This window comes from Prinia subflava, chromosome 2 (genome assembly GCF_021018805.1).
Source record: "Prinia subflava isolate CZ2003 ecotype Zambia chromosome 2, Cam_Psub_1.2, whole genome shotgun sequence".
In the NCBI taxonomy this organism is placed as follows: Eukaryota; Metazoa; Chordata; class Aves; order Passeriformes; family Cisticolidae; genus Prinia; species Prinia subflava.
In genome coordinates, this window is record NC_086248.1 from 567,770 (window position 1) to 591,523 (window position 23,754).

A 23,754-nucleotide genomic window follows, 5' to 3' on the forward strand; every position below is an offset into this window, starting at 1 on the left:
AAGGTTTGGGAAGGGAAGGGAAGGTAGGGAATGGGAAGGTTAGGGTATGGGAAGGTAAGGTTGGAAGGGGGAAGGGAAGGGAAGGGAAGGGAAGGGAAGGGAAGGGAAGGGAAGGGAAGGGAAGGGAAGGGAAGGGAAGGGAAGGAAGGGAAGGGAAGGGAAGGGGAAGGGAAGGGAAGGGAAGGGAAGGGAAGGGAGGAAGGGAAGGGAAGGGAAGGGGAAGGGGAAGGGAAGGGAAGGGAAGGGAAGGGAAGGGGAAGGGAAGGGAAGGGAAGGAAGGGAAGGGAAGGAAGGTGGAAGGGAAGGGAAGGTATGGGAAGGGAAGGGGTAGGGAAGGGAAGGGAAGGTGGAAGGGGAAGGAAGGGAAGGGATGGGAGGGAAGGGAAGGGATGGGAAGGGGAAGGGAAGGTAGGGAAGGGAAGGTAAGGTAGGGAAGGGAAGGGAAGGGAAGGGAAGGGAAGGGAAGGGAAGGGAGGAAGGGAAGGGAAGGTTAGGTTTGGGAAGGGAAGGTGGAAGGTTAGGTTTGGGAAGGAAGGTGAGGTTTGGGAAGGGAAGGTGAGGGATGGGAAGGTTTGGAAGGGAGGAAGGTTTGGGAAGGGAAGGTAGGGAAGGGAAGGGAGGAAGGGAAGGGATGGGAGGGAAGGGAAGGGAAGGTTGGGAAGGAAGGGAAGGGATGGAGGAAGGGAAGGGAAGGGAGGGAAGGGAAGGGTGGGAAGGGAAGGGAAGGTGAAGGGAAGGGAAGGGAGGGAAGGGAAGGGAAGGGAAGGGAGGGAAGGGAGGGAAGGGAAGGGAAGGGAGGGAAGGGAAGGAGGAGGGAGGGAAGGAGGGAAGGGAAGGGAAGGGAGGGAAAGTGGATGGGAAGGGAAGGGAAGAGGGAAGGGAAGGGGGAAGGGGAAGGGATGGGAGGGAAGGTTGGGAGGGATGGTTGGGAAGGTGAAGGGAAGGGGATAGGGAGGGATGGGAAGGGAAGGGTTGGTTGGAAGGGAAGGGTAGGGTTGGGAAGGTTTGGGTGGTTGGAAGGTTTGGGGTTTGGGAAGGTTGGGGAAGGTTTGGGTAGGGGTTTTGGAGGGAAGGAAGGTTGGTGGAAGGGGTTGGTAGGTTTGGGGGTTGGGGTAGGTTTGGGAGGGGTTTGGGAAGGGAGGTTTGGGAGGGAAGGGTTTGGGAAGGGAAGGGAGGGATGTGGAGGGGGGAAGGGAAGGGAAGGGAAGGGATGGGAAGGGGGGAGGGATGGGGAAGGGAGGGATGGGAAGGGATGGGAAGGGGAAGGTGAAGGGGGATGGGAAGGGATGGGAGGGGAAGGGAAGGGAAGGGAGGGAAGGGGAGGGAAGGGAAGGGAAGGGAGGTTGGGAGGGGATTTGGGAAGGGAAGGGAGGGGTTGGGAAGGGTTGGGAAGGGGAAGGGAAGGGTTGGGGAAGTGGTTTGGGAAGGGGGGATGGGGGGAAGGGGACGGTGAAGGGGAAGGGGAAGGGGGCAGTACTGGCCTGTCGTAGGCTGCAATGATGAAGTTGAGCAGCAGGCTGATGGACTGCTCCACGCTGATCTGGTGGGTGGAGGGCAGGCGCTTGTTCAGCTGGTAGTAGATGGAGGAGATGATGGTTTCCAGGCGGGACACGTTGATCTCTGTGCTGTGATCCAGAGTGTTAAGGCCGTTATCTCGGAAGGCTTCAATCATATTCCAGATATCAACGAGGTGCACTGGAGACAGAGGAGGAGCAGTTACCTTCTGCTCTGCAGGGCATGTGAGCCCTGTGATGGCACTGCTGAGAGCAGGGCGGGCTCTCCCCTGCCAGGAACAGCCACTGGGCACAGTGGGACACTGAGCTCACCCCCACAGCTCCTCAGGGGACACAGCAGTGCCCAGATGTGGCTTTTACCCCTCCCTTCAGCACCTGGGCCTCTGGCAGGAGCAGCTCCTGAAGGAGCAGAGTCCCTGAGCATGCAGTGATTGAGGCACCAGCCAGAACTGCTCCCTGTGGGGATGGGCAGGCCCTGGCACAGGGTGCCCAGAGCAGCTGTGGCTGCCCCTGCATCCCTGGCAGTGCCCAGGGCCAGGCTGGACACTGGGGCTGGAGCAGCCTGGGACAGTGGGAGGTGTCCCTGCCATGGCAGGGGTGGCACTGGGTGGGATTTGAGGTCCCTTCCCAGCCCAAACGGTTCTGGGATCTGATGATTCTCTAAACCCACTACAAAGTGTTCCCAGTGGTTTTGAACACCCTCACGCTGACTCGTAGAGTATTGGTGGAGGAACTTGATGTTCCCAGTTGAACTCTGACTGTTTCCAGTTGATCCAGTCCCCAAACCCAGAGCACCATATTTTATAAACACACATCTGGGGCTCCAGAGCGTTCCCCACAATCTCCCTGCTGTGTCTGAGGAGTGTAAACAACGTGCAGAAAACCTTCCCAAACCACAGTGAGTGATCTGCAGAACCACATTAAACAGCATTTTGAAACGTTTCCAAGCTTTAAGGTTTGCAGGGGAGTGGAGAAGACACCCAAGGACCAGCAGCCACCCCAGCTGAGCGATGCCCCAGCACCCAGAGCAGGGATCAGTGGGATTCCCTCCTGGATCTCCCCCACAGAGGGCTCTGCAGGCAGTGCCAGCTTGTGCCTTGTATTTCTGACAGAAACACCCCCCAAGGACCAGAGGCAGGCTCTCCCCACGGCCCTGGAGCGCCTTGGAGCAGAGAGAGCCCAGAGCTGCCAGCCCCATGCCCAGCCCAGGGGTGCCAAGGGGCCCGGGGCTCCTGTGGGCAGTGGTGCAGAGCTCTGGAACATTCCTTGTGCTCCCTGCTGGAAACAGAGCTCTAATCCTAAACCTGCACCTGCAGCCAGGAACTAACCAGCACTAACTAACCAGTGCTAACCAACCAGCACTAACTAACCAGCACTAACCAGCAACAGGATCTGGGCTATGGCCCCCACAGCCCAGGGACACAGCAGGGACACGTGTCCTGCTGGCCTCCTCAGCCCTTCTGTTAATGGGCAGCTGTTAAACCCAGCTGGGGCAGTGCTCTTTATCCCTTCCAGGACCCATCCTCCCTGCAGGGAATCTCTGCTGTCCAGGGGCCATCGAGGCTCCCTGCAGGGGCTGATCCAATTCCATCATCCATGGGAGATGCTGCACCCAGGGGAGGAGCCCGGCATTCCCACCTGGATAAATCCTGAGAGTCAGAGCCCAGCACAGCCTGTGTGCTCTGCATTCCCACCTGGATAAACCCTGACATTCAGAGCCCAGCACAGCCTGTGTGCTCTGCATTCCCACCTGGATAAACCCTGGCATTCAGAGCCCAGCACAGCCTGTGTGCTCTGCATTCCCACCTGGATAAATCCTGGCATTCAGAGCCCAGCACAGCCTGTGTGCTCTGCATTCCCACTGGATAAACCCTGGGATTCAGAGCCCAGCACAGCCTGTGTGCTCTGCATTCCCACCTGGATAAACCCTGGCATTCAGAACCCAGCACAGCCTGTGTGCTCTGCATTCCCACCTGGATAAACCCTGAGAGTCAGAGCCCAGCACAGCCTGTGTGCACTGCATTCCCACCTGGATAAACCCTGGCATTCAGAGCCCAGCACAGCCTGTGTGCTCTGCATTCCCACCTGGATAAACACTGGGATTTGTAACCCAGCACAGCTGGTGTGCTCTGCATTCCCACCTGGATAAACCCTGGGATTCAGAGCCCAGCACAGCCTGTGTGCACTGCATTCCCACCTGGATAAATCCTGAGAGTCAGAGCCCAGCACAGCCTGTGTGCTCTGCATTCCCACCTGGATAAACCCTGGGATTCAGAGCCAGCACAGCCTGTGTGCACTGCATTCCCACCTGGATAAACCCTGGCATTCAGAGCCCAGCACAGCCTGTGTGCACTGCATTCCCACCTGGATAAATCCTGGCATTCAGAGCCCAGCACAGCCTGTGTGCTCTGCATTCCCACCTGGATAAACCCTGGCATTCAGAGCCCAGCACAGCCTGTGTGCACTGCATTCCCACCTGGATAAATCCTGGCATTCAGAGCCCAGCACAGCCTGTGTGCTCTGCATTCCCACCTGGATAAACCCTGGCATTCAGAGCACAGCCTGTGTGCTCTGCATTCCCACCTGGATAAATCCTGGCATTCAGAGCCCAGCACAGCCTGTGAGCTCTGCATTCCCAGAGGAAGGCTGGACCCATCTCACACCACTGCACCTTCTACAGGATCATCTCTGCTCCAACAGAGCCACATCTGGCACTGCAGGAGCTGCACTGGGCTGCTGCCAGCACCCTGAGCAGCAGGGGGGCAGGTTTGTCCTGACTCTGGGCAGTCTTTCCTTTTTTGTTTGGTTTTTTTTTTTGTACTTCTTCATTTTTCTTTTTAATATTCCTAGTAAAGAACTGTTATTCCTATCCCCATATATTTGCCTGAAAGCCTCTTATCTTCAAAATTATATTATAAATTCTATTAATCAAAATGACATTAAATTGGAGGGAGGGTGTTTACATTCTCCACTCCCAGGGAGGCTCTGGCTCTCCCTGGCAGACTCCTGTCCTTCCAAACCATGGATAAAGATATCAGATCTCTGTTCAAATAACAGCTGACAGGGCGTGCTCAGGCTCCCCCTGCACTGCAGAGGGGCTGGGGCAGCACTGCAGCAGCCATGCAGGGCTGGGGATGAGGATGAGGCCGGGGCACCACTCACGGTTGCACCTCTTCTGCACGAAGCGCAGCTTGCAGGCGGTTCTGTACGTGGAGAGCCGGATCACGTCAAAGTTCTGGGCTCCTGCAACAAACCAGAGCATGGGGCCTCTGCTCCCCTCTGCAGCAGCCCCTGCAGCTGATGCTGTCCAGAGGAGGGACTGGGAAAAGGCTCCAGGGTCCCCTCACACAGCAGGGAGGGGGGACTGTGCCCCTGTGCTCAGGTGAGACCCCACCTGCAGAGCTGCCCCAGCCCTGGGGGACAACAGCACAAGGACCTGGAGCTGCTGCAGAGAGCCCAGAGGAGCCCCAGGTGATCAGAGCAGCTCTGCTGGGAGGAAAGGCCAGGAGAGCTGGGGAGTGCTCAGCCTGGAGAAGGCTCTGGGTGACCTCACTGTGGCCTTGCAGTGCCTGGAGGGGCTGACAGGAAAGATGGAGAGGGACTGGGGACAAGGGCTGGAGGGACAGGACACAGGGAATGGCTTCCACTGCCACAGGGCAGGGCTGGATGGATCTTGGGAATCAGGAATTGTTCCCTGGCAGGGTGGGGAGGCCCTGGCACAGGGTGCCCAGAGCAGCTGTGGCTGCCCCTGCATCCCTGGCAGTGCCCAAGGCCAGGCTGGACACTGGGGCTGGAGCAGCCTGGGACAGTGGGAGGTGTCCCTGCCATGGCAGGGGTGGCCCTGGGTGGGATTTAGGGTCCCTGCCATGGCAGGGGTGGCACTGGGTGGGATTTAGGGTCCCTGCCATGGCAGGGGTGGGATTTGAGGTCCCTGCCATGGCAGGGGTGGCACTGGGTGGGATTTGAGCTCCCTTTCCCACCCAGAGCACTCCATGATCCCAGGACAGTGCTGCTCTGGAATCAAACCAGTGTAAATCTGCAGTTTGAAGCTAGAGCTCCCTCAGTCTGTAACTGGAATTAGGGACACGCTGGCCTCACCCAGGAGTTCCCTCAGCCCCGAGTCCTTGCAGGACAGCAGGATAATGTGATGTCATGCAAACACAAATTCTGAACTCTTCCAGATGATGCTCCTGCACAAATCAGCCCCCAAACCATTTCTTGTGTCACACCAGCACTGCAGGGCCATTTTTGATCTTTTTTTAAGGCCAAAGGTGCTCTGTCTGTTGTCATCACTCATTTAAAGAGCTGTGCACAAACCCCAGGGAATGGCACGGATGAGATGTGAACATTCCCCAAGGAAGGAGCTCCCCAAAACCTGGGGATAAAGCACCTTCCCCGGGAGCTGTGCCTGCCCTTGGCCATTCTCCTCCTGAGCAGCCCCTGGATGATTTTCCCTGCGTGTGGAACAGGATGGGGATGATCTGGTGCAGCTGTCACAGTGAAGCTCTCAGGGAAAGAAAAAATGACATTATGTCTTCAGATTTCCTACTTACTCATTTCCATGAACAGCTGCCTCTTCTCTGCCATGGTCCTCCTCCTCTTCCCACTCTCCTCAATCATTCTGGAGACAAAAATGGCAAAAAACACTGTTTGTGTGAGAATTCCTGTTACAAGAGCAGCTTGCTGTGAACAGCAGGACTCTGTCCCTGGTGGGAACACTCTGATTCTGCCTGGGGGCTGGCAGTGCCAGGACAGACAGACAGACAGACACCTCTCATCACCATCCCACTGCACACACACACTCCAGGCTCGTTAACACCTTCCAAGGCAGGGCACAGCACAGAAACATCCATCCTCAACACTCCAATTGCTTTGGTTTGAAAAGCTCAGAGCTGCATTAACACATGCAGAAATATCCATAAAGAATCCCTTGGGGTTTTGTTTGAAAACACAGAGCAAGTGAGGAGTAGCTGAGCCAAAAAAAGGGGAGATGCTGCACGTTAGGGACCTTGGGGGTCAGGAGGAACAGCCCACCCCATCCCCTTCCCTGGCTGGCAGGGGTCAGTGACCCCTCTTCCCTGCAGGACCTCAGAATCCTTCAGCTTGGAAAGGACCTTGCAGGATTTGTGGGGATGGAGGCTTTGGGGGAATGCTGGCTTTAAGCAAAACTTGTTAAAATTCATTTAACTCTGAACCCTGACACCTGAGGTTAAGTGGGATTAACCAGGGAAGTAAAGAACTTCCAGCTAATTAAGGTGGAAATAAAACCAGTGTGGTGACAGAGCCTCCCTTTCCGAGGAAATCAGATTAAAGGAGAGACAGGAGCAGGGAGGAGCTTGTACCCCAAGGGAAGGGGACACGGGGACAATCCAGCAGCTCTCAGGGCTTGTTTCACTACAGAGTCCTGAAAGGTGCCAAATTTCAGTCCAATGCAGCAAAAAGAGCAACTTAATTCAGCATCAGTGTAAAATTTAATTTATAATGATCACATTATTCTTTTGTTACCAAATCCACCAACTTAAAAACCATTAAATGCAGGTTTTAATGTGTCCAACCCCAAAACCAGACAAAAACCCCAAACAATTCCTCTCCAGTTCCACGCAGACTCAATTCTCCTCAGCCTCCAGGGCCAGCAGGAGCAGCAGCAGTGGTGCCTTGGCACTCACACACATCCCTGAGGAACAGCCCTGGGCACTTCCCCATTCCCTGCTGGACTCCCACAGCCTGGAGCCCTCCAAGGAAGCAGCACATGGGCTCTGACCTGAAAATTCATCGGATTTCCTTGGCTTTTCCCACTTTTGAAAGCCACTGCTGTGTCTCTACTGATTTTTTTTTACAGGAAAAGCCTCAGTGGCATTTTTTATGACTTGTAAAAGCTGGGGGTTTGGGCACACGAGCTTCAATCCCACCTCGTTCTCCTCAAAGCACCTGACAGTGCCATGACTTCACCTTTCCCTAGAGATTCCTCGTTCATGGAATCCCTGACTGGTTTGGGAGGGAAGGGACCTCAAAGCCCATCCAGTGCCACCCCTGCCATGGCAGGGACACCTCCCACTGTGCCAGGCTCCTGTCCAGGCTGGCCTTGGGCACTGCCAGGGCTGCTCTGGGCACCCTGGCACAGAGGGGCACCACTTGTGCCAGGACAGGAGCTCCAGAGGCCGTTCCCAGTGCTGGACACAGCACCCAAGGCTGCCATGTGGAATTCCTGGATAGAGAGGTCACAGTGACCCAGACAGACACAATTCCATTTCAGAGGAGTCGAGTGGTGCCCTCTGTGCCCTCTGCAAGGAAAGGGAGGGACTGAGCTCTCCAAGTTCCCCCCAAAATGAGACCTGAATGAGGGATCTGTTCTCTCCATGATCCCAGAATCCTTCAGCAGGAAAAGCTCCCCCAGGCCATCGAGTCCAAGCTGTGCCCAATCCCCACCTTGTCCCCAGGGCACTCAGTGCCACCTCCAGGGATGGGCACTCCAAAGCTCCCTGGGCAGCCCCCTCCAAGGCCTGAGCCCCCTTTCCATGGGGAAATTCCTGCTGCTGTCCAACCTGAGCCTGCCCTGGCCCAGCCTGAGGCCATTTCCCCTTGTCCTGTCCCTGTTCCCTGGGAGCACAGCCCGACCCCCCCTGGCTGTCCTCTCCTGTCAGGAGCTGTGCAGAGCCACAGGGTCCCCCCTGAGCCTCCTTTTCTCCAGGCTCAGCCCCTTCCCAGCTCCCTCAGCCTCTCTCCAGTCTCCTGCCTGGCTCAAAAGGAGAAGGAGGTTTGTGCTTTTCCTGGACCTGCTCACCAAACCCATCCAAGGCGCTCTCTGGACTCACGAGCTGCCCCTGCTGGATCTTCCCTGCCCCAGTCTGGGAGGGGGAAACTCCTCGGGGATGATCTGGGCAGGGCCACACGTTGTGGACAGAGCAGAGGGAGAATCCAGGAATGGAAACACAGAATTGTCCAGGCTGGAAAAGCCCTCTCAGCCCATCGAGCCAAACAATCCCCAGCACTGCCCAGGCCACCACTGACCCCTGTCCCCAAGTGCCACATCCACAGGGCCTTTAAATCCCTGCAGGGATGGGGACTCCACCCCTCCCTGGGCAGCTGTGCAGGGATGAAGAGCCCTTCCCAGGGAGGAATTGTTCCCAAAATCCAACCTGAGCCTGCCCTGGCCCAGCCTGAGGCCATTTCCCCTTGTGCTGTCCCTGTTCCCTGGGAAAAGAGCCCAACTCCCACATTACCGCCAAATATTTGGAAAAGTGGTGGAAATTAGGTTGTTCAGAATAATTGACAAACCTGTTTTTAATCCCTGAACCATCAGGTACAGAAGGATCCCCCGGTGATGAGGCTGGGAAGAAGGAAGATGGGGAGTCTTTCTCAAGTTCAAAACAGGAATGAACCAAAGCCACAAGAAATGCAACTATGTTTGGGATGCAAATTACAGTGCTCAGCTCCCAAAACAGGGAAGGGAAAGAGCAGCTCGGCCTGAGCTGGTTTGGTTTGTTAGGCTGGGTTCTTTGGAGGGCGTGGGGAGGCTGGCTTTGGGGTTTGGTGGGGAATTTTTGGGATGGCTTCGTTTGTTTGTTTGCTGGTTCCTTGCTTTTTACAAAAATTGCAGCAAAATCCATGAGCAAAGTGCCAGGAAACACAACCCGGGCTGGAATGATGTGGCAGCCAGGAATTCCTGGGGTGGCTGCTCACATTCCATGGGCACACGGAGGGGAAACCATTCAAATATAGAATCCCAGCATGGGCTGGGTTGGAGGGGCCTCAGAGCCACTCAGTGCCACCCCTGCCATGGCAGGGCCACCTCCCACTGTCCCAGGCTGCCCCAGCCCTGTCCAGCCTGGCCTTGGGCTCTGCCAGGGACAGGAATCCAGTTATTTGGAAATCCTTGTTGAAAAGCAAAGTTCAGCTAAAAGCAGAAAACAACGCAGACCTTAGACAGCTGCAGCTGAGTGTGTCTGGTGTAAACGTCCAAAATTTTGTCATTTCCCTTCATCCTTTCACCTTCTCTCTTTTTCAACACTTGCATGGCCTCAGGAGCACCCTCTGACAGAGTTCCTAGCAAAGACAACTTACAAATCCCACACCAACTACTGTGGCAAGTTCTACACTCACCCACCACCTAAAATATCTTTAATAAACTCACATTTTTCTAGTTTCCCTTGTTTGACACCTTTTTTTCCCCTCCCTGTTTCCCTCCTAGTGCTCTGCCCCACCACAGGAGGTGAGATTTACACCTCCCTGGCTGTAGGGAGATCCTGTGAGTCCCCAGAGACCCCTACCTGGCTCTGTTCCACTGGGTCTGCCCTCCCTTGCTCTGTCCCCCTGGCTGTGCCACCCTGGCTCTGTCCCCTCGGCTCTGCCCTCTCACCTCTGCCCCCCTGGCTGTGCCCTGCCCTCCCTGGCTCTGCCCCCTGGCTCTGCCCCCCTGTTTTTGTCCTCCCTGGCTCTGCCCTCCTGACTGTGCCCTGCCTGGTTCTGTTCCCTCATCTCTGCCCTCCCTGGCTCTGCCCACCCTGGCTCTGTCCCCCTACCTGTGCCCCCCTGGCTCTGCCCTGCCCTCCCTGGCTCTGCCCCTCTTGTCTGTGTCCCCTTGGCTTTGCCCTCCTGGCTTTGTCCTGCCCTCCCTGGCTGTGTTCTCCTGGCTCTGTCCCCCTGCCTGTGACCCCCTGGCTCTGTCCCCCTGCCTGTGACCCCCTGTTTCTGCTCTCCTGCCTGTGACCCCCTGGCTCTGCTCTCCTGCCTGTGACCCCCTGGCTCTGTCCCCCTGTTTTTGTCCTCCCTGGCTCTGCCTCCCCTGGCTTTGTCCTGCCCTCCCTGGCTGTGTTCTCCTGGCTCAGCCCCCTGCCTGTGTCCCCTGGCTTTGCTCTCCTGCCTGTGACCCCCTGGCTCTGCCTCCCTGTTTTTGTCCTCCCTGTTTCTGCCCCCCCTGGCTTTGTCCTGCCCTCCCTGGCTCTGCCCCCATCTCCCCGGGTTCAGGCCAATACTACAGGACCTTGCTTAGCAGGTTTCGCTCTTCTTGGAGCTCATCAGCTGTAGGTAACGGCCCCGGGGCAGCTCTGTGCCCAGGAAATGCCCCTCACCACACCCTGCTTTGGTTCCCTCTGCTCCATTCTGCTCCTCAGGACGCTCCACAGGAGGTTCTGACCTCCAGGGTTTGCACTGAGCAGCCTCATGGGCCACAGGCAGCAGCACAGAAAGGAAACTTCATTTACATTATTAAATCTGGCTTGCTAAAGATTCTTGGCCCTGCATGTCGTTAGCAGAAATAATACTTGATGTCACTGATCAAACTGCAGCTGCTGCATGAGGTTAACGTTGTGCCCATACCTATTTATGGTCAGAAATAACTTGTAATTAAAATAAATCAGAAAAGCAGTTTGGGGCACGGGCTGATCTGAGCTGTGCTTGACACAGGGAAGGAGGTTCAGTGGCTTTCTGCCATTCCTCTGATCAGAAGGAACAACCATTCCTGGTGCTTCAGGGAAAAGCTTTCCTCCCTTGTCAGTTCATTCACTCTTAGAAATGTAACTTTAATTAATAACATAAGTGGGATGAAGATACTGAATAAAAATCGAGGGCATACCTGTGCTGGCAGGAAAAGTTACTGGTGTCCATCTGCTTTGGCACTTCCTTGCTTTGGGCTTCTGAACTCGTCTGGCTTCAACTGACATTTGATTGAAATCATCTAAAATAATTTCTGAACTGTCATAAATCTTTTGTTCAAGTAGAAAATTAAACTTACTTACGATATATTTGTTCATCTCAGATTTCAATAAAAACATGAAGGATTTTTCCATTTCTTTCCTCATTTGCAAGGACCCCACAACGACTGACTTAATCCCCTCCTCTCCCTCTGTCTACCCAAAAGATCCAATGCTCTTACTCATGTTTTTGTTCTCCTGGTTCATACTCCCTCAGCAGTCAAACATAATTAATAATTAATCAAAAATCCTCCTTTCTTCCCCTGTGCCTTTTCCTAGGAGTGACCCAGAGGTGATTTCAGGGGGACACATCTGACCCCTGGAAGAGACAAACCTTTCACACTTATTCAGGTACACTGGTGACATCTTTTAAGGCACATTTTAACCACTTCTGACAATTCTTCTCATTTATCTTTAACATTTTCAACTCTGTTCCCATTATTTATAGGATAAGTAACTGAAGCAAAAGCAACTGTGCACAGAAGTATGAAAAATACCCTAAAATGTTCTTTCTGCATCTCCAGCAAGTACAGGAGAATCTTTGGGAAGCACCTTCCAGCAGCAGCTCCCAAATCCCAAAGTTTGGATCTCTCACGGATATTTTTACATGTCCTGCACTCAGAGGATTGTGCAAGATCTTCACAAACCAAAATTGATTCCAGCCTGGGAGGGTGTAAGGAAAAACCCACTGGGCTGGGAGCCAGGAAATGGACTGTAACTTCCCCGTGATTACAGCTCTGCAGTGAAATTCTAAACAACTCAATGGTTCCCTTTTTTTCCCTCCATAAAAAATCCACTGGATCCAAGGCAGCTCTGGCAGATTCTGCAAAAACCTGCCCAAAGAATGCAGGAAGCTTCATTAAAAATGAACGGGCAATCCAGTAGGTTAGGGCAGAAAACCAGCACTGAAACATAAAAACTTTCCCTCCTGCACGCCTCGCCCTTTCTGCTGGAACTGTGAGGGTTCTGCAAGGCACCAGAAGCTCCTGCAGGACACAGCACGTGGCAGCACAGCCCCACAGAGCCCCACGGAGCCCCACGGAGCCCCACGGAGCCCCACGGAGCCCCACGGAGCCCCACAGACCCCACAGAGCCCCACGGAGCCCCACGGAGCCCCACGGAGCCCCACAGACCCCACGGAGCCCCACGGAGCCCCACGGAGCCCCACAGAGCCCCACGGAGCCCCACAGAGCCCCACAGAGCCCCACAGAGCCCCACGGAGCCCGACAGAGCCCCACAGGGCCCCACAGGGCCCCACGGAGCCCCACAGAGCCCGGGGAGGACAATCCCTGGGACAGGGACACTCCTGGCTGGGACAGCCCTGGGGATGGGGCACATCCAGCTGGGAATGGGCACATCCAGCTGGGAATGGGGCAGATCCAGCTGGGAATGGGGCAGATCCAGCTGGGAATGGGGCAGATCCAGCTGGGAATGGGCACATCCAGCTGGGGATGGGCAGATCCAGCTGGGAATGGGTCAGATCCAGCTGGGAATGGGCACATCCAGCTGGGGATGGGCACATCCAGCTGGGGATGGGCACATCCAGCTGGGAATGGGCACATCCAGCTGGGAATGGGCACATCCAGCTGGGGATGGGCACATCCAGCTGGGAATGGGCACATCCAGCTGGGAATGGCCCCAGGGGCTCAGGGCTGCCCCACCCCTGCCCAACACCCCCATGGAGGGTCTTCTCAGAGTTGCTGTTCCCTGGGATTCTCCTCGGGGTAATAAGGTTTTCTGTCTTCTCTTTGCCTAAAGTGTTTCACACCAGAGCCAGAGACGAGAAGCTGAGTCCACCAGTCCGTGCTATCAAGGTTGTTTATTCTTAATTACCTATTAGTTCTTTCCCAGTTCTTATGTACGGTACCCCTGACCCAACCACTGTCCAAAATGTACTTTCTATTTACAAAACTTTACCAATGCCTACTACCTATGCTAACATGTCATTTCTACTCTAAACCAATCTCTAAAATCCAGCTCAGCAGAAAATGGGGGACGAGAGCAAGAACAAGGAGCACGAACAAGGAGCACAGGGGCCACTCCCCAATTCCTCCATCTTGTCTCTTCAGCCCCATATACTAAAAATCCTAACTTCTATATTTACACTGTATAATAAACCAGCTACTACTTATTTTAAATTCTCTCAGCTTGTGATTCTTCCTGCATGTGAGTGTTCACTCCCATGGCCAGGGATCAGAGGCAGTGTCCTCCTGGGCTCTGTGTGAGGCTGCCTGAGCCCTTGGACAGACCCCAGACCCCCTGTCCTGTTTCCAAACCCTCCAGGATGGCCAGAGGGATGTCCTGGACTCTGACAGGTCTGGGCTCGAGGGCAGCGCCCTGGCCCAGCCCAGGGCAGCCCCAGGGTGGGATGTGGCTCTGCTGGGGCAGGGAGCTCTGCAGAGGGATCAGGACAGGCTGCACGGAGCCAGGGGCAGCACTGGGGTCACACCAACCCCCTGGAACACCCCAGGATGGGAAGGGAACGGAGCAGGGGAAGGGAAGGGAGCCCCAGGAGCAGCTGAGGTGATGCCTTGAGAGGCTGCCTGGAACAGAGGCTGGACAGAGTTAAAGGAATTAAGCAGGATTTATTAAAATGCCTGCAAAGGATGCACCTTGGGCAGCACAAGGGCCCGGCCATGGCTCTGCCCAAGATGGACAGTGGGCCACGAGTTTTCACACTTTTGTAGTTTTCACAGTTTTGGTCCATTTCCATATTGGGGTTAATTGTTTAATTACAGCTTCAGGTCATAAAGCCCCATCCTCCCGGTTTGCTCTCCTCAGCTCGCTGCTGTTTGCATTTTTTGGGCCTGAAGCTGCAGCAGTGTCCTTGGTTCAGGGGCTGGGAAAGGATTGTTTTGTCTGACTGGGCTGGGAGAACTTGCTAACACTTCATGTGAAGTTCAGAGCTACCCACCAATGCAGTGCAGGATCTGGAAAATGTGAAAGCTGAAACTCAAGGATCAGAGGGAGCTGGGAAGGGGCTGAGCCTGGAGAAAAGGAGGCTCAGGGGGGACCTTGTGGCTCTGCACAGCTCCTGACAGGAGGGGACAGCCGGGGGGGGAACAGGGCCAGGACAAGGGGAAATGGCCTCAGGCTGGGCCAGGGCAGGCTCAGGTTGGACAGCAGCAGGAATTTCCCCATGGAAAGGGGGCTCAGGCCTTGGCAGGGAGTGCCCAGGGAGCTTTGGAGTGCCCATCCCTGGAGGTGTCCAGGGAATTCCTGGAGGTGGCACTGAGTGCTCTGGGCTGGGGACAAGGGGGGATTTGGCTTAGTTGAACTTGGTTGAACAGGTTGAACTTGGGGATCTTTCACAACCAAAATCATTCTGTGATTGCAGGAAAATCCCCAGTCCAAGCCCCAGGGTGAGCCCAATGAGCCCAACAACCTCCCCTGCCCACCTGGCCAGAAACTGCTAAGACTGTACTGGATTCAAGTTAAACAAAGATGAAACAAGTAACAATATTTAATCAGAGGTTTCTTTGAAAGCCTTCCAAAACCTTTGACACAGGTTCCCTCCAGACAAAACAGAACAAATTCAAAATTCAGCTCCAGGAGAGCTCCAAACCACCCGAGCTTCTGTGACTTCACCTCTGTGAGTGGCCAGGACAGAGAGGAGTGCCAGCCCTGAGGAAGCTGCAGGTCAGGGGGTGACAGTGGCACTGGAGGTGCCAGTTTGTTGCCACAGTGTCATTTGAAGCTCACAGCTCCACAGATGCATTTTCAGGCCCCGGGGAATGATTCAGGCTGGGCCCAGGAGCTCTGCAGGCTGTGCAGGCCAGCGCTGATGTCTCAGCACAGGCTCTGGCACAGGCAGCTCTGCTCTCCAGCAAGCACAGCCAGCACAGGAGGACTCAAACGCTGCTCTGGAGCCACCACAGAACCAAACCCTCCTCTTCCTTTACTGCCCCAAAGCCTGAGAGTACAAACGGGCTTTTACACCCTCCCTGCTGGCCTGCAGTGAAAGTCTGTCTGTGGGTGTTACCATGTGCCTGCAAACAAGAGCAAACCCTGCAGCTGAGACTGTTTCACTGACACAAAGCAGTGCCCCTGTTGGGGAAGATAAATGAAATATTACAGGAGGATTTTCGAGCAGTGAGGAGCTGGAAATGGCCTAATGGGAGGTCCCCTCCCTCTCAGGAAGGGAAGACTCTTTTTTGGAGGGGATTTCTGAGCACTCAGTGCTTCCAAGAGAGCCTGGCAAAGCTCTCCATGTCCCCCAGCACTGCCTCCAGAGCACACAGAGAACGCAGCTGGCTGCAATGCTCCTCAGCAGGAAGGCTGGGAGCTGCATTGCTGCCCTTTCCCCCACACTGGGGACACCTGGCAGCCCCAGCAGGGCCCTCCTGGCACACCTGGGCACCAGGGAAATTCCAGCAGGGCAGGGAGGAACACCTGGAGACAGGAGCTGCTCTCCCCATCCCAGCTGACTGCAGGATAAAACAGCCTGCTTGCTTTTAATTCGGTAATTTCACCTCCTGAATTAACTTAGAATGTGAAATCTTCCTCACCAGCTTCACGGCTCTACACTAAAATAATTCCACGTTTGTGAAGTGTCAGAATTACTGACTGCGTACAGGAGTGAGGAGCAGGAATTGCCATTAATCTGCATTTCAAAGTCTCTCTGCCACTGCCCCAGGCAATGGGAACTGAACACCCACACGGGCCTGGTAACTTTAACTTTGTCTGAGCTGCCAGACACGCACACACCTCCTGCAAAAGCCTGGCTGCACCCTGACTGCTCCTGCTGCTCCACAAACAGGGGTTTCTTTCTGCAAGAAAAGTCCAGCTGATGACACTTGCCACTGCCTTCTGTAAAACTAAGAGGTTTTATCCCTTAGTCTTGTCACTTTCTGTTAAAAAATAAATCAAAAAGAAATTAATTAGGGCCTCAGCTCCCTCTGTGTTTGCTTTAGGACACTCCTTTGCTCCCCACCTCGTAAATCACAGAACCACGGAGGCTCTCGGTCACCCAAGAGCACCGAGTTCAATATTTGACCTAAATAAAGTTAAAAGCTGCTCTGACAGAGACTGACAAAACCTCACCTCGCAGGCAGTCAGTAACTACTCAAGTTATTATGATTTTAAGTGTTTTTGTAACCACAACACATCCTTTGGACATTCAACTCTTAAAATTCAGTGATGAATTGGCACCTGCTGCCACAATTCCATTTGTTTCCACAGAAACACCTGGCCAAATATAATGTGCTGCCTGCTGTGGAATTTGAAGGTCTCCTACTGCTTCTTCCAGATCTAGGCTGCCTAAAACTCTTCATTACATAAGTTTTTTAATAAATCTGTATTACTTAAGCACAGCTGAGAAGTTAAAATACTTCAGTCCTAAAGCCCACAGGACTGGGAAAGGCCCATGAAACTGTTTAAATACAGGTACAGTTTAGAAATAGAAATCTGTTTAAACACTGAACCAGAGACAATAAAATCACGGTTTCTTCTCCCCGGTACCAAGGGGAAAACAATTAACGTAATAAAACATTATGAATTCAAACCCTTATCACCTGAATCACCTCATCTGAATCCCTCTCTAGGCTCTGAGGCTCCCCCAGAGCAGCCCACACAGGCAGGCTGAGCTCAGGGAGCTCCAGGCACCAGCCCAGCCCCAAGGCCTCGCTTGAAACTTCCAGATGTGGCTCCTTCCCTGCTCAAAACTGTCCCAGCCTCCACAACACACGGCTGAGCACATCCACCCTGGGCTGGAGGGCTGCAAAATTCAGAATATCCACCCTGGGCTGCAAAATTCAGAATATCCACCCTGGGCTGTGCAACAGACAACATCCACCCTGGGCTGGAGGGCTGCAAAATTCAGAATATCCACCCTGGGCTGGAGGGCTGCAAAACTCAGAATATCCACCCTGGGCTGCAAAATTCAGAATATCCACCCTGGGCTGCACAACTCAGAATATCCACCCTGGGCTGCACAACTCAGAATATCCACCCTGGGCTGCACAACTCAGAATATCCACCCTGGGCTGAAGGGCTGCAAAATTCAGAATATCCACCCTGGGCTGCACAACTCAGAATATCCACCCTGGGCTGGAGGGCTGCAAAACTCAGAATATCCACCCTGGGCTGAAGGGCTGCAAAATTCAGAATATCCACCCTGGGCTGGAGGGCTGCAAAACTCAGAATATCCACCCTGGGCTGCAAAATTCAGAATACCCACCCTGGGCTGCAAAACTCAGAATATCCACCCTGGGCTGAAGGGCTGCAAAACTCAGAACATCCACCTTGGTTTAAAAGGCTGCACAACTCAGAACACCCACCTTGGTTTAAGGGGCTGTAAACTCAGAACACGCACCCAGGGCTGCACAGGACTGCATCCTCACTCCCACTTCACCCGGGCTGTGTGTGATGTAATTAAACTGGTGGGAAAGTGTTGTTTTTCTGCTGCTGTAAAAGCCCTTCCTGCATTATCACTCCTTCCCAAACCCCCTCCACCCCCTAAAACACGCACTGCTCTTGGGCCCTGGGATAAACCAGAGGCCTGACTGCATCAGCTGCAAAACAGCCAACAAATAAAGCAATTTACTGCTCCAAACCCCCTGCCTGCTCCAAACGCAGGGGTTTGGGACAATGCTGGCAGGGCTGCTGCAGTCACAGGAACTGCAGTGAACAATGAGGGTGTCCCAGGGAGCCCAGGGGAGGCCCTGGAAGTGTCCCCTCAAACACGGGACTGGAAGTGGCAGGAGCCAAGCCTGGCAGCCCAGGAGCTGCTCCCTTGGGACTGACCCAGAGCCCAGCAGCAGATCCGGGCTGTCCCAAACACCCAGAACGAGACAAAAACCCTGAGTGTGATGATAAAACAAGCAGAAACCCAAAGAGGAATTCACAGGATAACACAGTCAAGGAAAAGGCCTAAGGCAGACACCTCTGGAGCAGCATCCTGCACACAGGGAAGCATTTAAGGAAACCCAGAACTGAAACCTGTGAGCTTTTGAACCACTGGATCACCTGGAATGGTTTGTCACTGGGCAGCTGCAGCAGACAGAACAATGATCAAAGGTCTGAGTGGGAAGGGACCTTAAAGCTCATCCAGTGCCATCCCTGCATCCCTGGCAGTGCCCAAGGCCAGCCTGGACAAGGCCTGGAGCACCCTGGATAGTGAAAGGTGTCCCTGCCCTTGGAGTAAAATTAAATGCTGTTTAGAGCTCTTTCCCACCCAAAGCATTCTGTAATTCTGTGATTCACCTTCCCCCAGACGAGGGACGTGTTGCACAACAAACACAATTCTGGAGACATTTTAACCAGAGGGTTCCATCTTTTCACATGTCAAACACATAAGGGAAAATGCTGAAGTCGCTGCCTCACCACACAAGCTTGGCAGAAATGCAAAATGTCAGTATCAGTTTCGTGAGTGTAAGAAACAGGCAAGTAAACACACAAACCACAAGATTTAAGGTCAACACCACGGTCAATCTCACCAGATCCCGTTACCTGAATCACACTGAGAAGTCTCTCAGGGCAACTTCCACTTTCCTGGGCTTACGTCCTTCTTCAGACATTTAAACGACCTAAAGAGATGTGAAAACCACCAAGTGAGCTTCTCCAACAAGAAAGCAACGGTTTCCCGTGGAAAAATTACACTGCCTTGTTCCACAGCCACAACACGGGGCTGCCTCTGCCCTGGCTGCTGCTCCCGGTATAACACCCATGCAACGGAGCCTGCACATTCCGGGTGTCCCGTTAATTCCAAAGCGATGAAGCCTACACATTCCGGTTGTCCCGTTAATTCCAATACAGTGGAGCCTGCACATTCCGGGTGTCCCGGTAACACCAAAGCAATGGAGCCTGCACATTCCGGTTCCCTGCCAGCAGCTGTTCTGCGGCCAGGAGGAACACCGGAGCATGGCCAAACCAGCGGTCCCCGCCCCCAGCCCGGTGACGCCGGCCCCGCTGGGCGCTCCCCCGCCCGGGCCCGGCGGCGCCGCCGCTCCGGGCCGTACCTGAGCCGCTGCCGGGGCTCCCGGCGCTCCCGGGGCGGCCGGGCCGCCTCAGCCGCCGCCGCGCTCCAACGGTCCCGGCCGCCGCCGCGCGGCGCCCCGACCAATCAGGGCCCGCCTCCCCCGGGGGCGCGCGGCCCCCCGCCAATCCCCGCCCGCCCGGCCCCGCCTTCTCGCGCCTGTCAGCCAATCAGAGGCCAGCACCGTCAGGCGCGCTCCAGCCCCCGCCGCAGCGCGCGCGCGCCGAGCGGCGCTCACCCCGGGGCGCGGCGGCACCGCGCAGGCGCAGCGCGAGCTCCGAGGGGGCGGCCCCGCCCCCGACCCGCCCTGAGGGGCTGGGGCCGCCTGAGGGGAGCGAGGCGGGCGGAGGGGTGGCAGGGGCAGCGCTGGCAGTCCGTGAGCCATGGCTGTCCCTTCACAGCCATCCCTCAGCATCATCCCTCAGCACCGTGTGAGCCATAGCTGTCCCTCAGCACCATCCGCTCAACACCATCTGCTCAGCACCGTGTCAACTATGGCTGTCCCTCAGCACCGTCTCAGCCATGGCTGTCCCTCAGCACTGTCTCAGCCATGGCTGTCCCTCAGCACCGTCCCTCAGCACCGTCTCAGCCATGGCTGTCCCTCAGCACCGTCTCAGCCATGGCTGTCCCTCAGCACCGTGTCAGCTCAGCCATTCCCTCAGAGCTGTGAACAGCAGCCATCCCTCAGAAGAGTCCCCTCACAGCTGAGAGCAATGCTGTCCCCTCCGCACCCAGGCACAGCCATTGCTCAGCTCCATCCCCTCAGCTCCCAGAGCTCTCTGCTCTGGAGCCAGGCTGGGAGAGCTGGGAATGTTCAGCCTGGAGAAGAGAAGGGTCAGGGGAGAGCTCAGAGCCCCTCCATGGCTGAAGGGGCTCCAGGAGAGCTGGAGAGGGGCTGGGGACAAGGGCTGGAGGGACAGGACACAGGGAATGGCTCCCACTGCCACAGGGCAGGGATGGATGGGATTTTGGGAATCAGGAATTGCTCCCTGGCAGGGTGGGCAGGCCCTGGCACAGGGTGCCCAGAGCAGCTGTGGCTGCCCCTGCATCCCTGGCAGTGCCCAAGGCCAGGCTGGAGCAGCCTGGGACAGGGGGAGGTGTCCCTGCCCATGGCAGGGGTGGCACTGGGTGAGCTCTGAGGTCCCTTCCCACCCAAACCATTCCGTGGATCGGTGTTTCTGTGGGCCGGGAGGGCAGCTCAGGCTTGCCAGGACTGTGTCCCTGTTCCAGGGGGGCCGCCCGCAGCTCCTGCCGTGTCCACAGCGACAGCGGCTCTTCCCAATGATGGAACTGCTCCCTTGCGTTCCCCTGCTGTTCCCCTGCTGTTCCCCTGCTGTTCCCCTGCTGTTCCCCTGCTGTTCCCCTGCTCCCTTGCTGCCCTTCCATGGGTATATCAGCACTCCATGGGTGTCACTGCTCGCCTCGCTGGCCCCCACAGCTCCGGCAGGGTTTCCTGAGGAGCAGCCGGCAGCACGGGCTGTGCTCAGGCTCCTCTGCCCCGTGGAAATGTCACTGCTCCTCCTGCCCAGCGCTGTCTGTGCCTGCCGGAGGGGAGGAGAATCCCTGCCCGGAATGTGGACAGCAGGGAGCCCTCACGGCTTGCACGAGTGGGAGGGAATGTTCTGTCAGGAAATAGCAAATGAGAGGGGAAAGAGCTGCCCAGACCTGGGAGCTGCTGCTGCTGTGCCGATGCTCGTTCCGAGCTGTCCGTGCCAGCGACAATCCCGGGGCCGAGCCCGCGGGTGGCAGTGGGACCGGGTGAGGGCGGTGATTCCTGCTGGCTGCGTTTCCATCCGAAACATCCAAAGCAGCGTTTGGAAAAGCTGCGTGCCGTGGGCTGGAGGGAGAAGTGCTGGAGCCTGGAAAAACACCAGATGGTGCCATGGCTTCAGTTATTTCTCTGTGCCTCTGACTCAGTTCAGGCTTCCCTCTCCTCTGTGGGCTCTGCCCAACCTCCTTCCCAAGGGTCCCAGGGGAATTCGGCCTGGCTGGCAAAAAAAGGATTTTACTTACCGAACGACGAGATAGAGCCATTAATTAGCCACACGGATTAAAAAGGAGAATAAATTAAAGTCTAGTGATGCCACCTGAGGGCTGGGGTGGATTATTCCCACTGGCAGGTCTCCAACTCCTTCCATACTTAAAATACAGAATTGATGATTCTTTTAACGTATTCAGGGAAAAGAAATCCCAGGCTCTTGCAGGTTCCTCAGTGCTGCTGCTTTTAACCGGGTTAAGTGCATTCAGAGTTTTCCTGTCAGAAATCAGGTGAGTTGGTTACACACCTCTTTCCCTGAATCCCTTCATTTTGAGGGAAATCAAGTTCCTGTCACTTGGTACAGGTTTCTGCCTGTTTCTTTCTTTCCCCCATATCCACAGTTCCATGCTCCTGGAGTATCTTGGGACCCCAAGAAGGGAGGGAAATGCAAAATTTATTAAGACTAAGTAATAAACCAACGTTTCCTCCTTAAAATGTGCCAAAAGAAAATTCAACCGATGTCCACAGCCTGTAAAGTCAGGGAAGTGCAGTTCCCTGCCAGGGGGAGGCAGAAGGGAAGCCCTGAAAATCACCAGCAGCAGGACTCGAGCATAGCCCAGATGGTTTTGGTGAGCAGGAGATGGACCCTGCTGGTGGAACAGCGTGTCCAGAGCCCAGGAACTCCGGGATCCACCTCCAAAGAGGGCCCTGGGAGGAACAGCAACAGAGTCTGTGGCAGGACAGGAGCCACAGGGAAGGACTGTGTCTGCTGTCACGTCCTGGGGACACGGATATTCCAGGGCCAGCTTGGGAATGGGCTGTCGGGAGCAGCCCTCGGACCCTCCTCTGAAACACTAGGGTGGAATTTTATACATATATATATACACACACATATATTATATATGTACATTGTTTGTACATATATACACACATATGACATATATAAATGTATGTATAATATATATATCCCCATGTGTCCCCCAGGGATCGCTCCTGGGCTGGTTTCAATGCCCAGAAATCTCCTCGCTGACCTGAAGGTGCCTTTGATCCCCAGCCCCAGCACTGTCCTGATTCCAGCGGGGCTGTCCCAGCCTGTGACAGGCCTGGGGCCGGCAGTGGCACGGAGGTGCCATGGAGTCACTGTGGGCTCATCCTTGGGACACCCTGGACACCAGAGCTGTGTCCATGGGGCTCAGGGTGGCACCATCCCATCGGGACGGGTGAATCCCATCCGTGGGGAGCAGGCCTGGAGGAGGCTGTGGGAGCTGCAGGGATCCCATCCCTGGCATCTGGCCTGCAAGAGCCCAGAGGCCTCCAAAGGTGAAACTCTCAGCCCAGCTTTGCCACTGTAGAATCCAGAATTGGCATCAGAGAAGGCTGAACTGGAAGGGACAGGAGAGCAGCTGGGTTCAGTTTTGAGCTGGCAGGGAAGGGCTGGGAGATTCCAGGGGAATCAGGAGCGTTTGTTTGGAAGTGCAGCAGCTCCGACATTTGGCCACTTTGTATTTTATCTCACCCATGGACCGTCAATAGGAAACGACTCCCAAGGCTGCCGTTCCCTCTCCGCTGCCAGGTGGCTTTGCAGGAGGGGGGAAGCTGGGAGGAGGAGGCCTGGGATGAAGGCAGGATCCCTCTGGACTGGGAGCCGAGGCACAGGAGGGACAGAAGGGACAGGAGGGACAGGAGGGACAGGAGGGACAGAAGGGACAGGAGGGACAGGAGGGACAGAAGGGACAGGAGGGACAGGAGGGACAGGAGGGACAGAAGGGACAGGAGGGACAGGAGGGACAGGAGGGACAGGAGGGACAGGAGGGACAGAAGGGACAGGAGGGACAGAAGGGACAGGAGGGACAGCCCTTCAGAGCCTGTGCTCCCCCAGCAGGGCCCTGGCAGTGCAGGGCCCGGTTAAACCCCACAGCTGGGGGGCTCTGCAGGACGTCCCAGTACCAATCAATGCAAAACCAGCCCCGTGTCTGTCCAGGATCTTTTTGGTACCTTTAACCCCGACACGTTCACGCTGCTCCTTTCCCCACCTCGTTCCCTTCCCTGCACATGCCAGGGCCAGAACTGAACGCAGCTCTGGGTTACAGAGGGGATCCCGGGAACACTGACTGCATGAAATGGAATAAATGTCACTTGGGATTCACCTGAGCCTACAAGGGCAGCGCAGAGCGGGCACCTCTGGGTCCAGGCTGCTGCCAGCCTCCCTGGGCAGGGAATTGTGTTCCCTGTGTGGCTCCAGCCTGGTGCCAGGCACTCCAGGGCTCCTCCTGCTTCCCAGACTGGCACCCACAGTGCTGCAGCACTGGCTGCTGTGTTCAAGGAAGAGCTCCAGGAGGAGCTGGGATTTGCAGCACATGGAGCTGTGTCTGCTCACACCCTGAGCTGCTCGCAGTGCCCTGGTGGGACCCCACTCCTGACAGGAATTCACTCCTGCTAAGAGCTGCACAGACAGATCGAGCTCTGCAGGGAGGCTGGCACCAAATCCCTGCAGAGTAAAGAACCCCTGCTTGGGAGCTCCCCTGGAAGCACTGGTGGAGCTCTGGTGTCTGAATCCCCCACAGCACCGTGAGGGGGGTGTCAAAGGCCGGATCCCAT

General features: G+C 55.5%; 1 protein-coding gene across 1 annotated transcript in view; it reads right to left on the bottom strand.

The window, feature by feature from the left end:
• Positions 1-19,301, bottom strand: part of DTNB (dystrobrevin beta) — a 141,268-nt gene extending 121,967 nt beyond the window's left edge. Inside the window, exons 1-5 of the mRNA XM_063422411.1 lie at positions 19,162-19,301; positions 18,653-18,729; positions 6,068-6,135; positions 4,677-4,757; positions 1,482-1,695 (exon numbers count right to left, since the gene is read on the bottom strand). Coding sequence (XP_063278481.1) covers positions 1,482-1,695; positions 4,677-4,757; positions 6,068-6,134 — 362 coding nt within the window. The 5' untranslated portion in view covers position 6,135; positions 18,653-18,729; positions 19,162-19,301. The remainder of the gene's footprint in view (positions 1-1,481; positions 1,696-4,676; positions 4,758-6,067; positions 6,136-18,652; positions 18,730-19,161) is intronic.
• Positions 19,302-23,754: the final 4,453 nt, after the last annotated feature.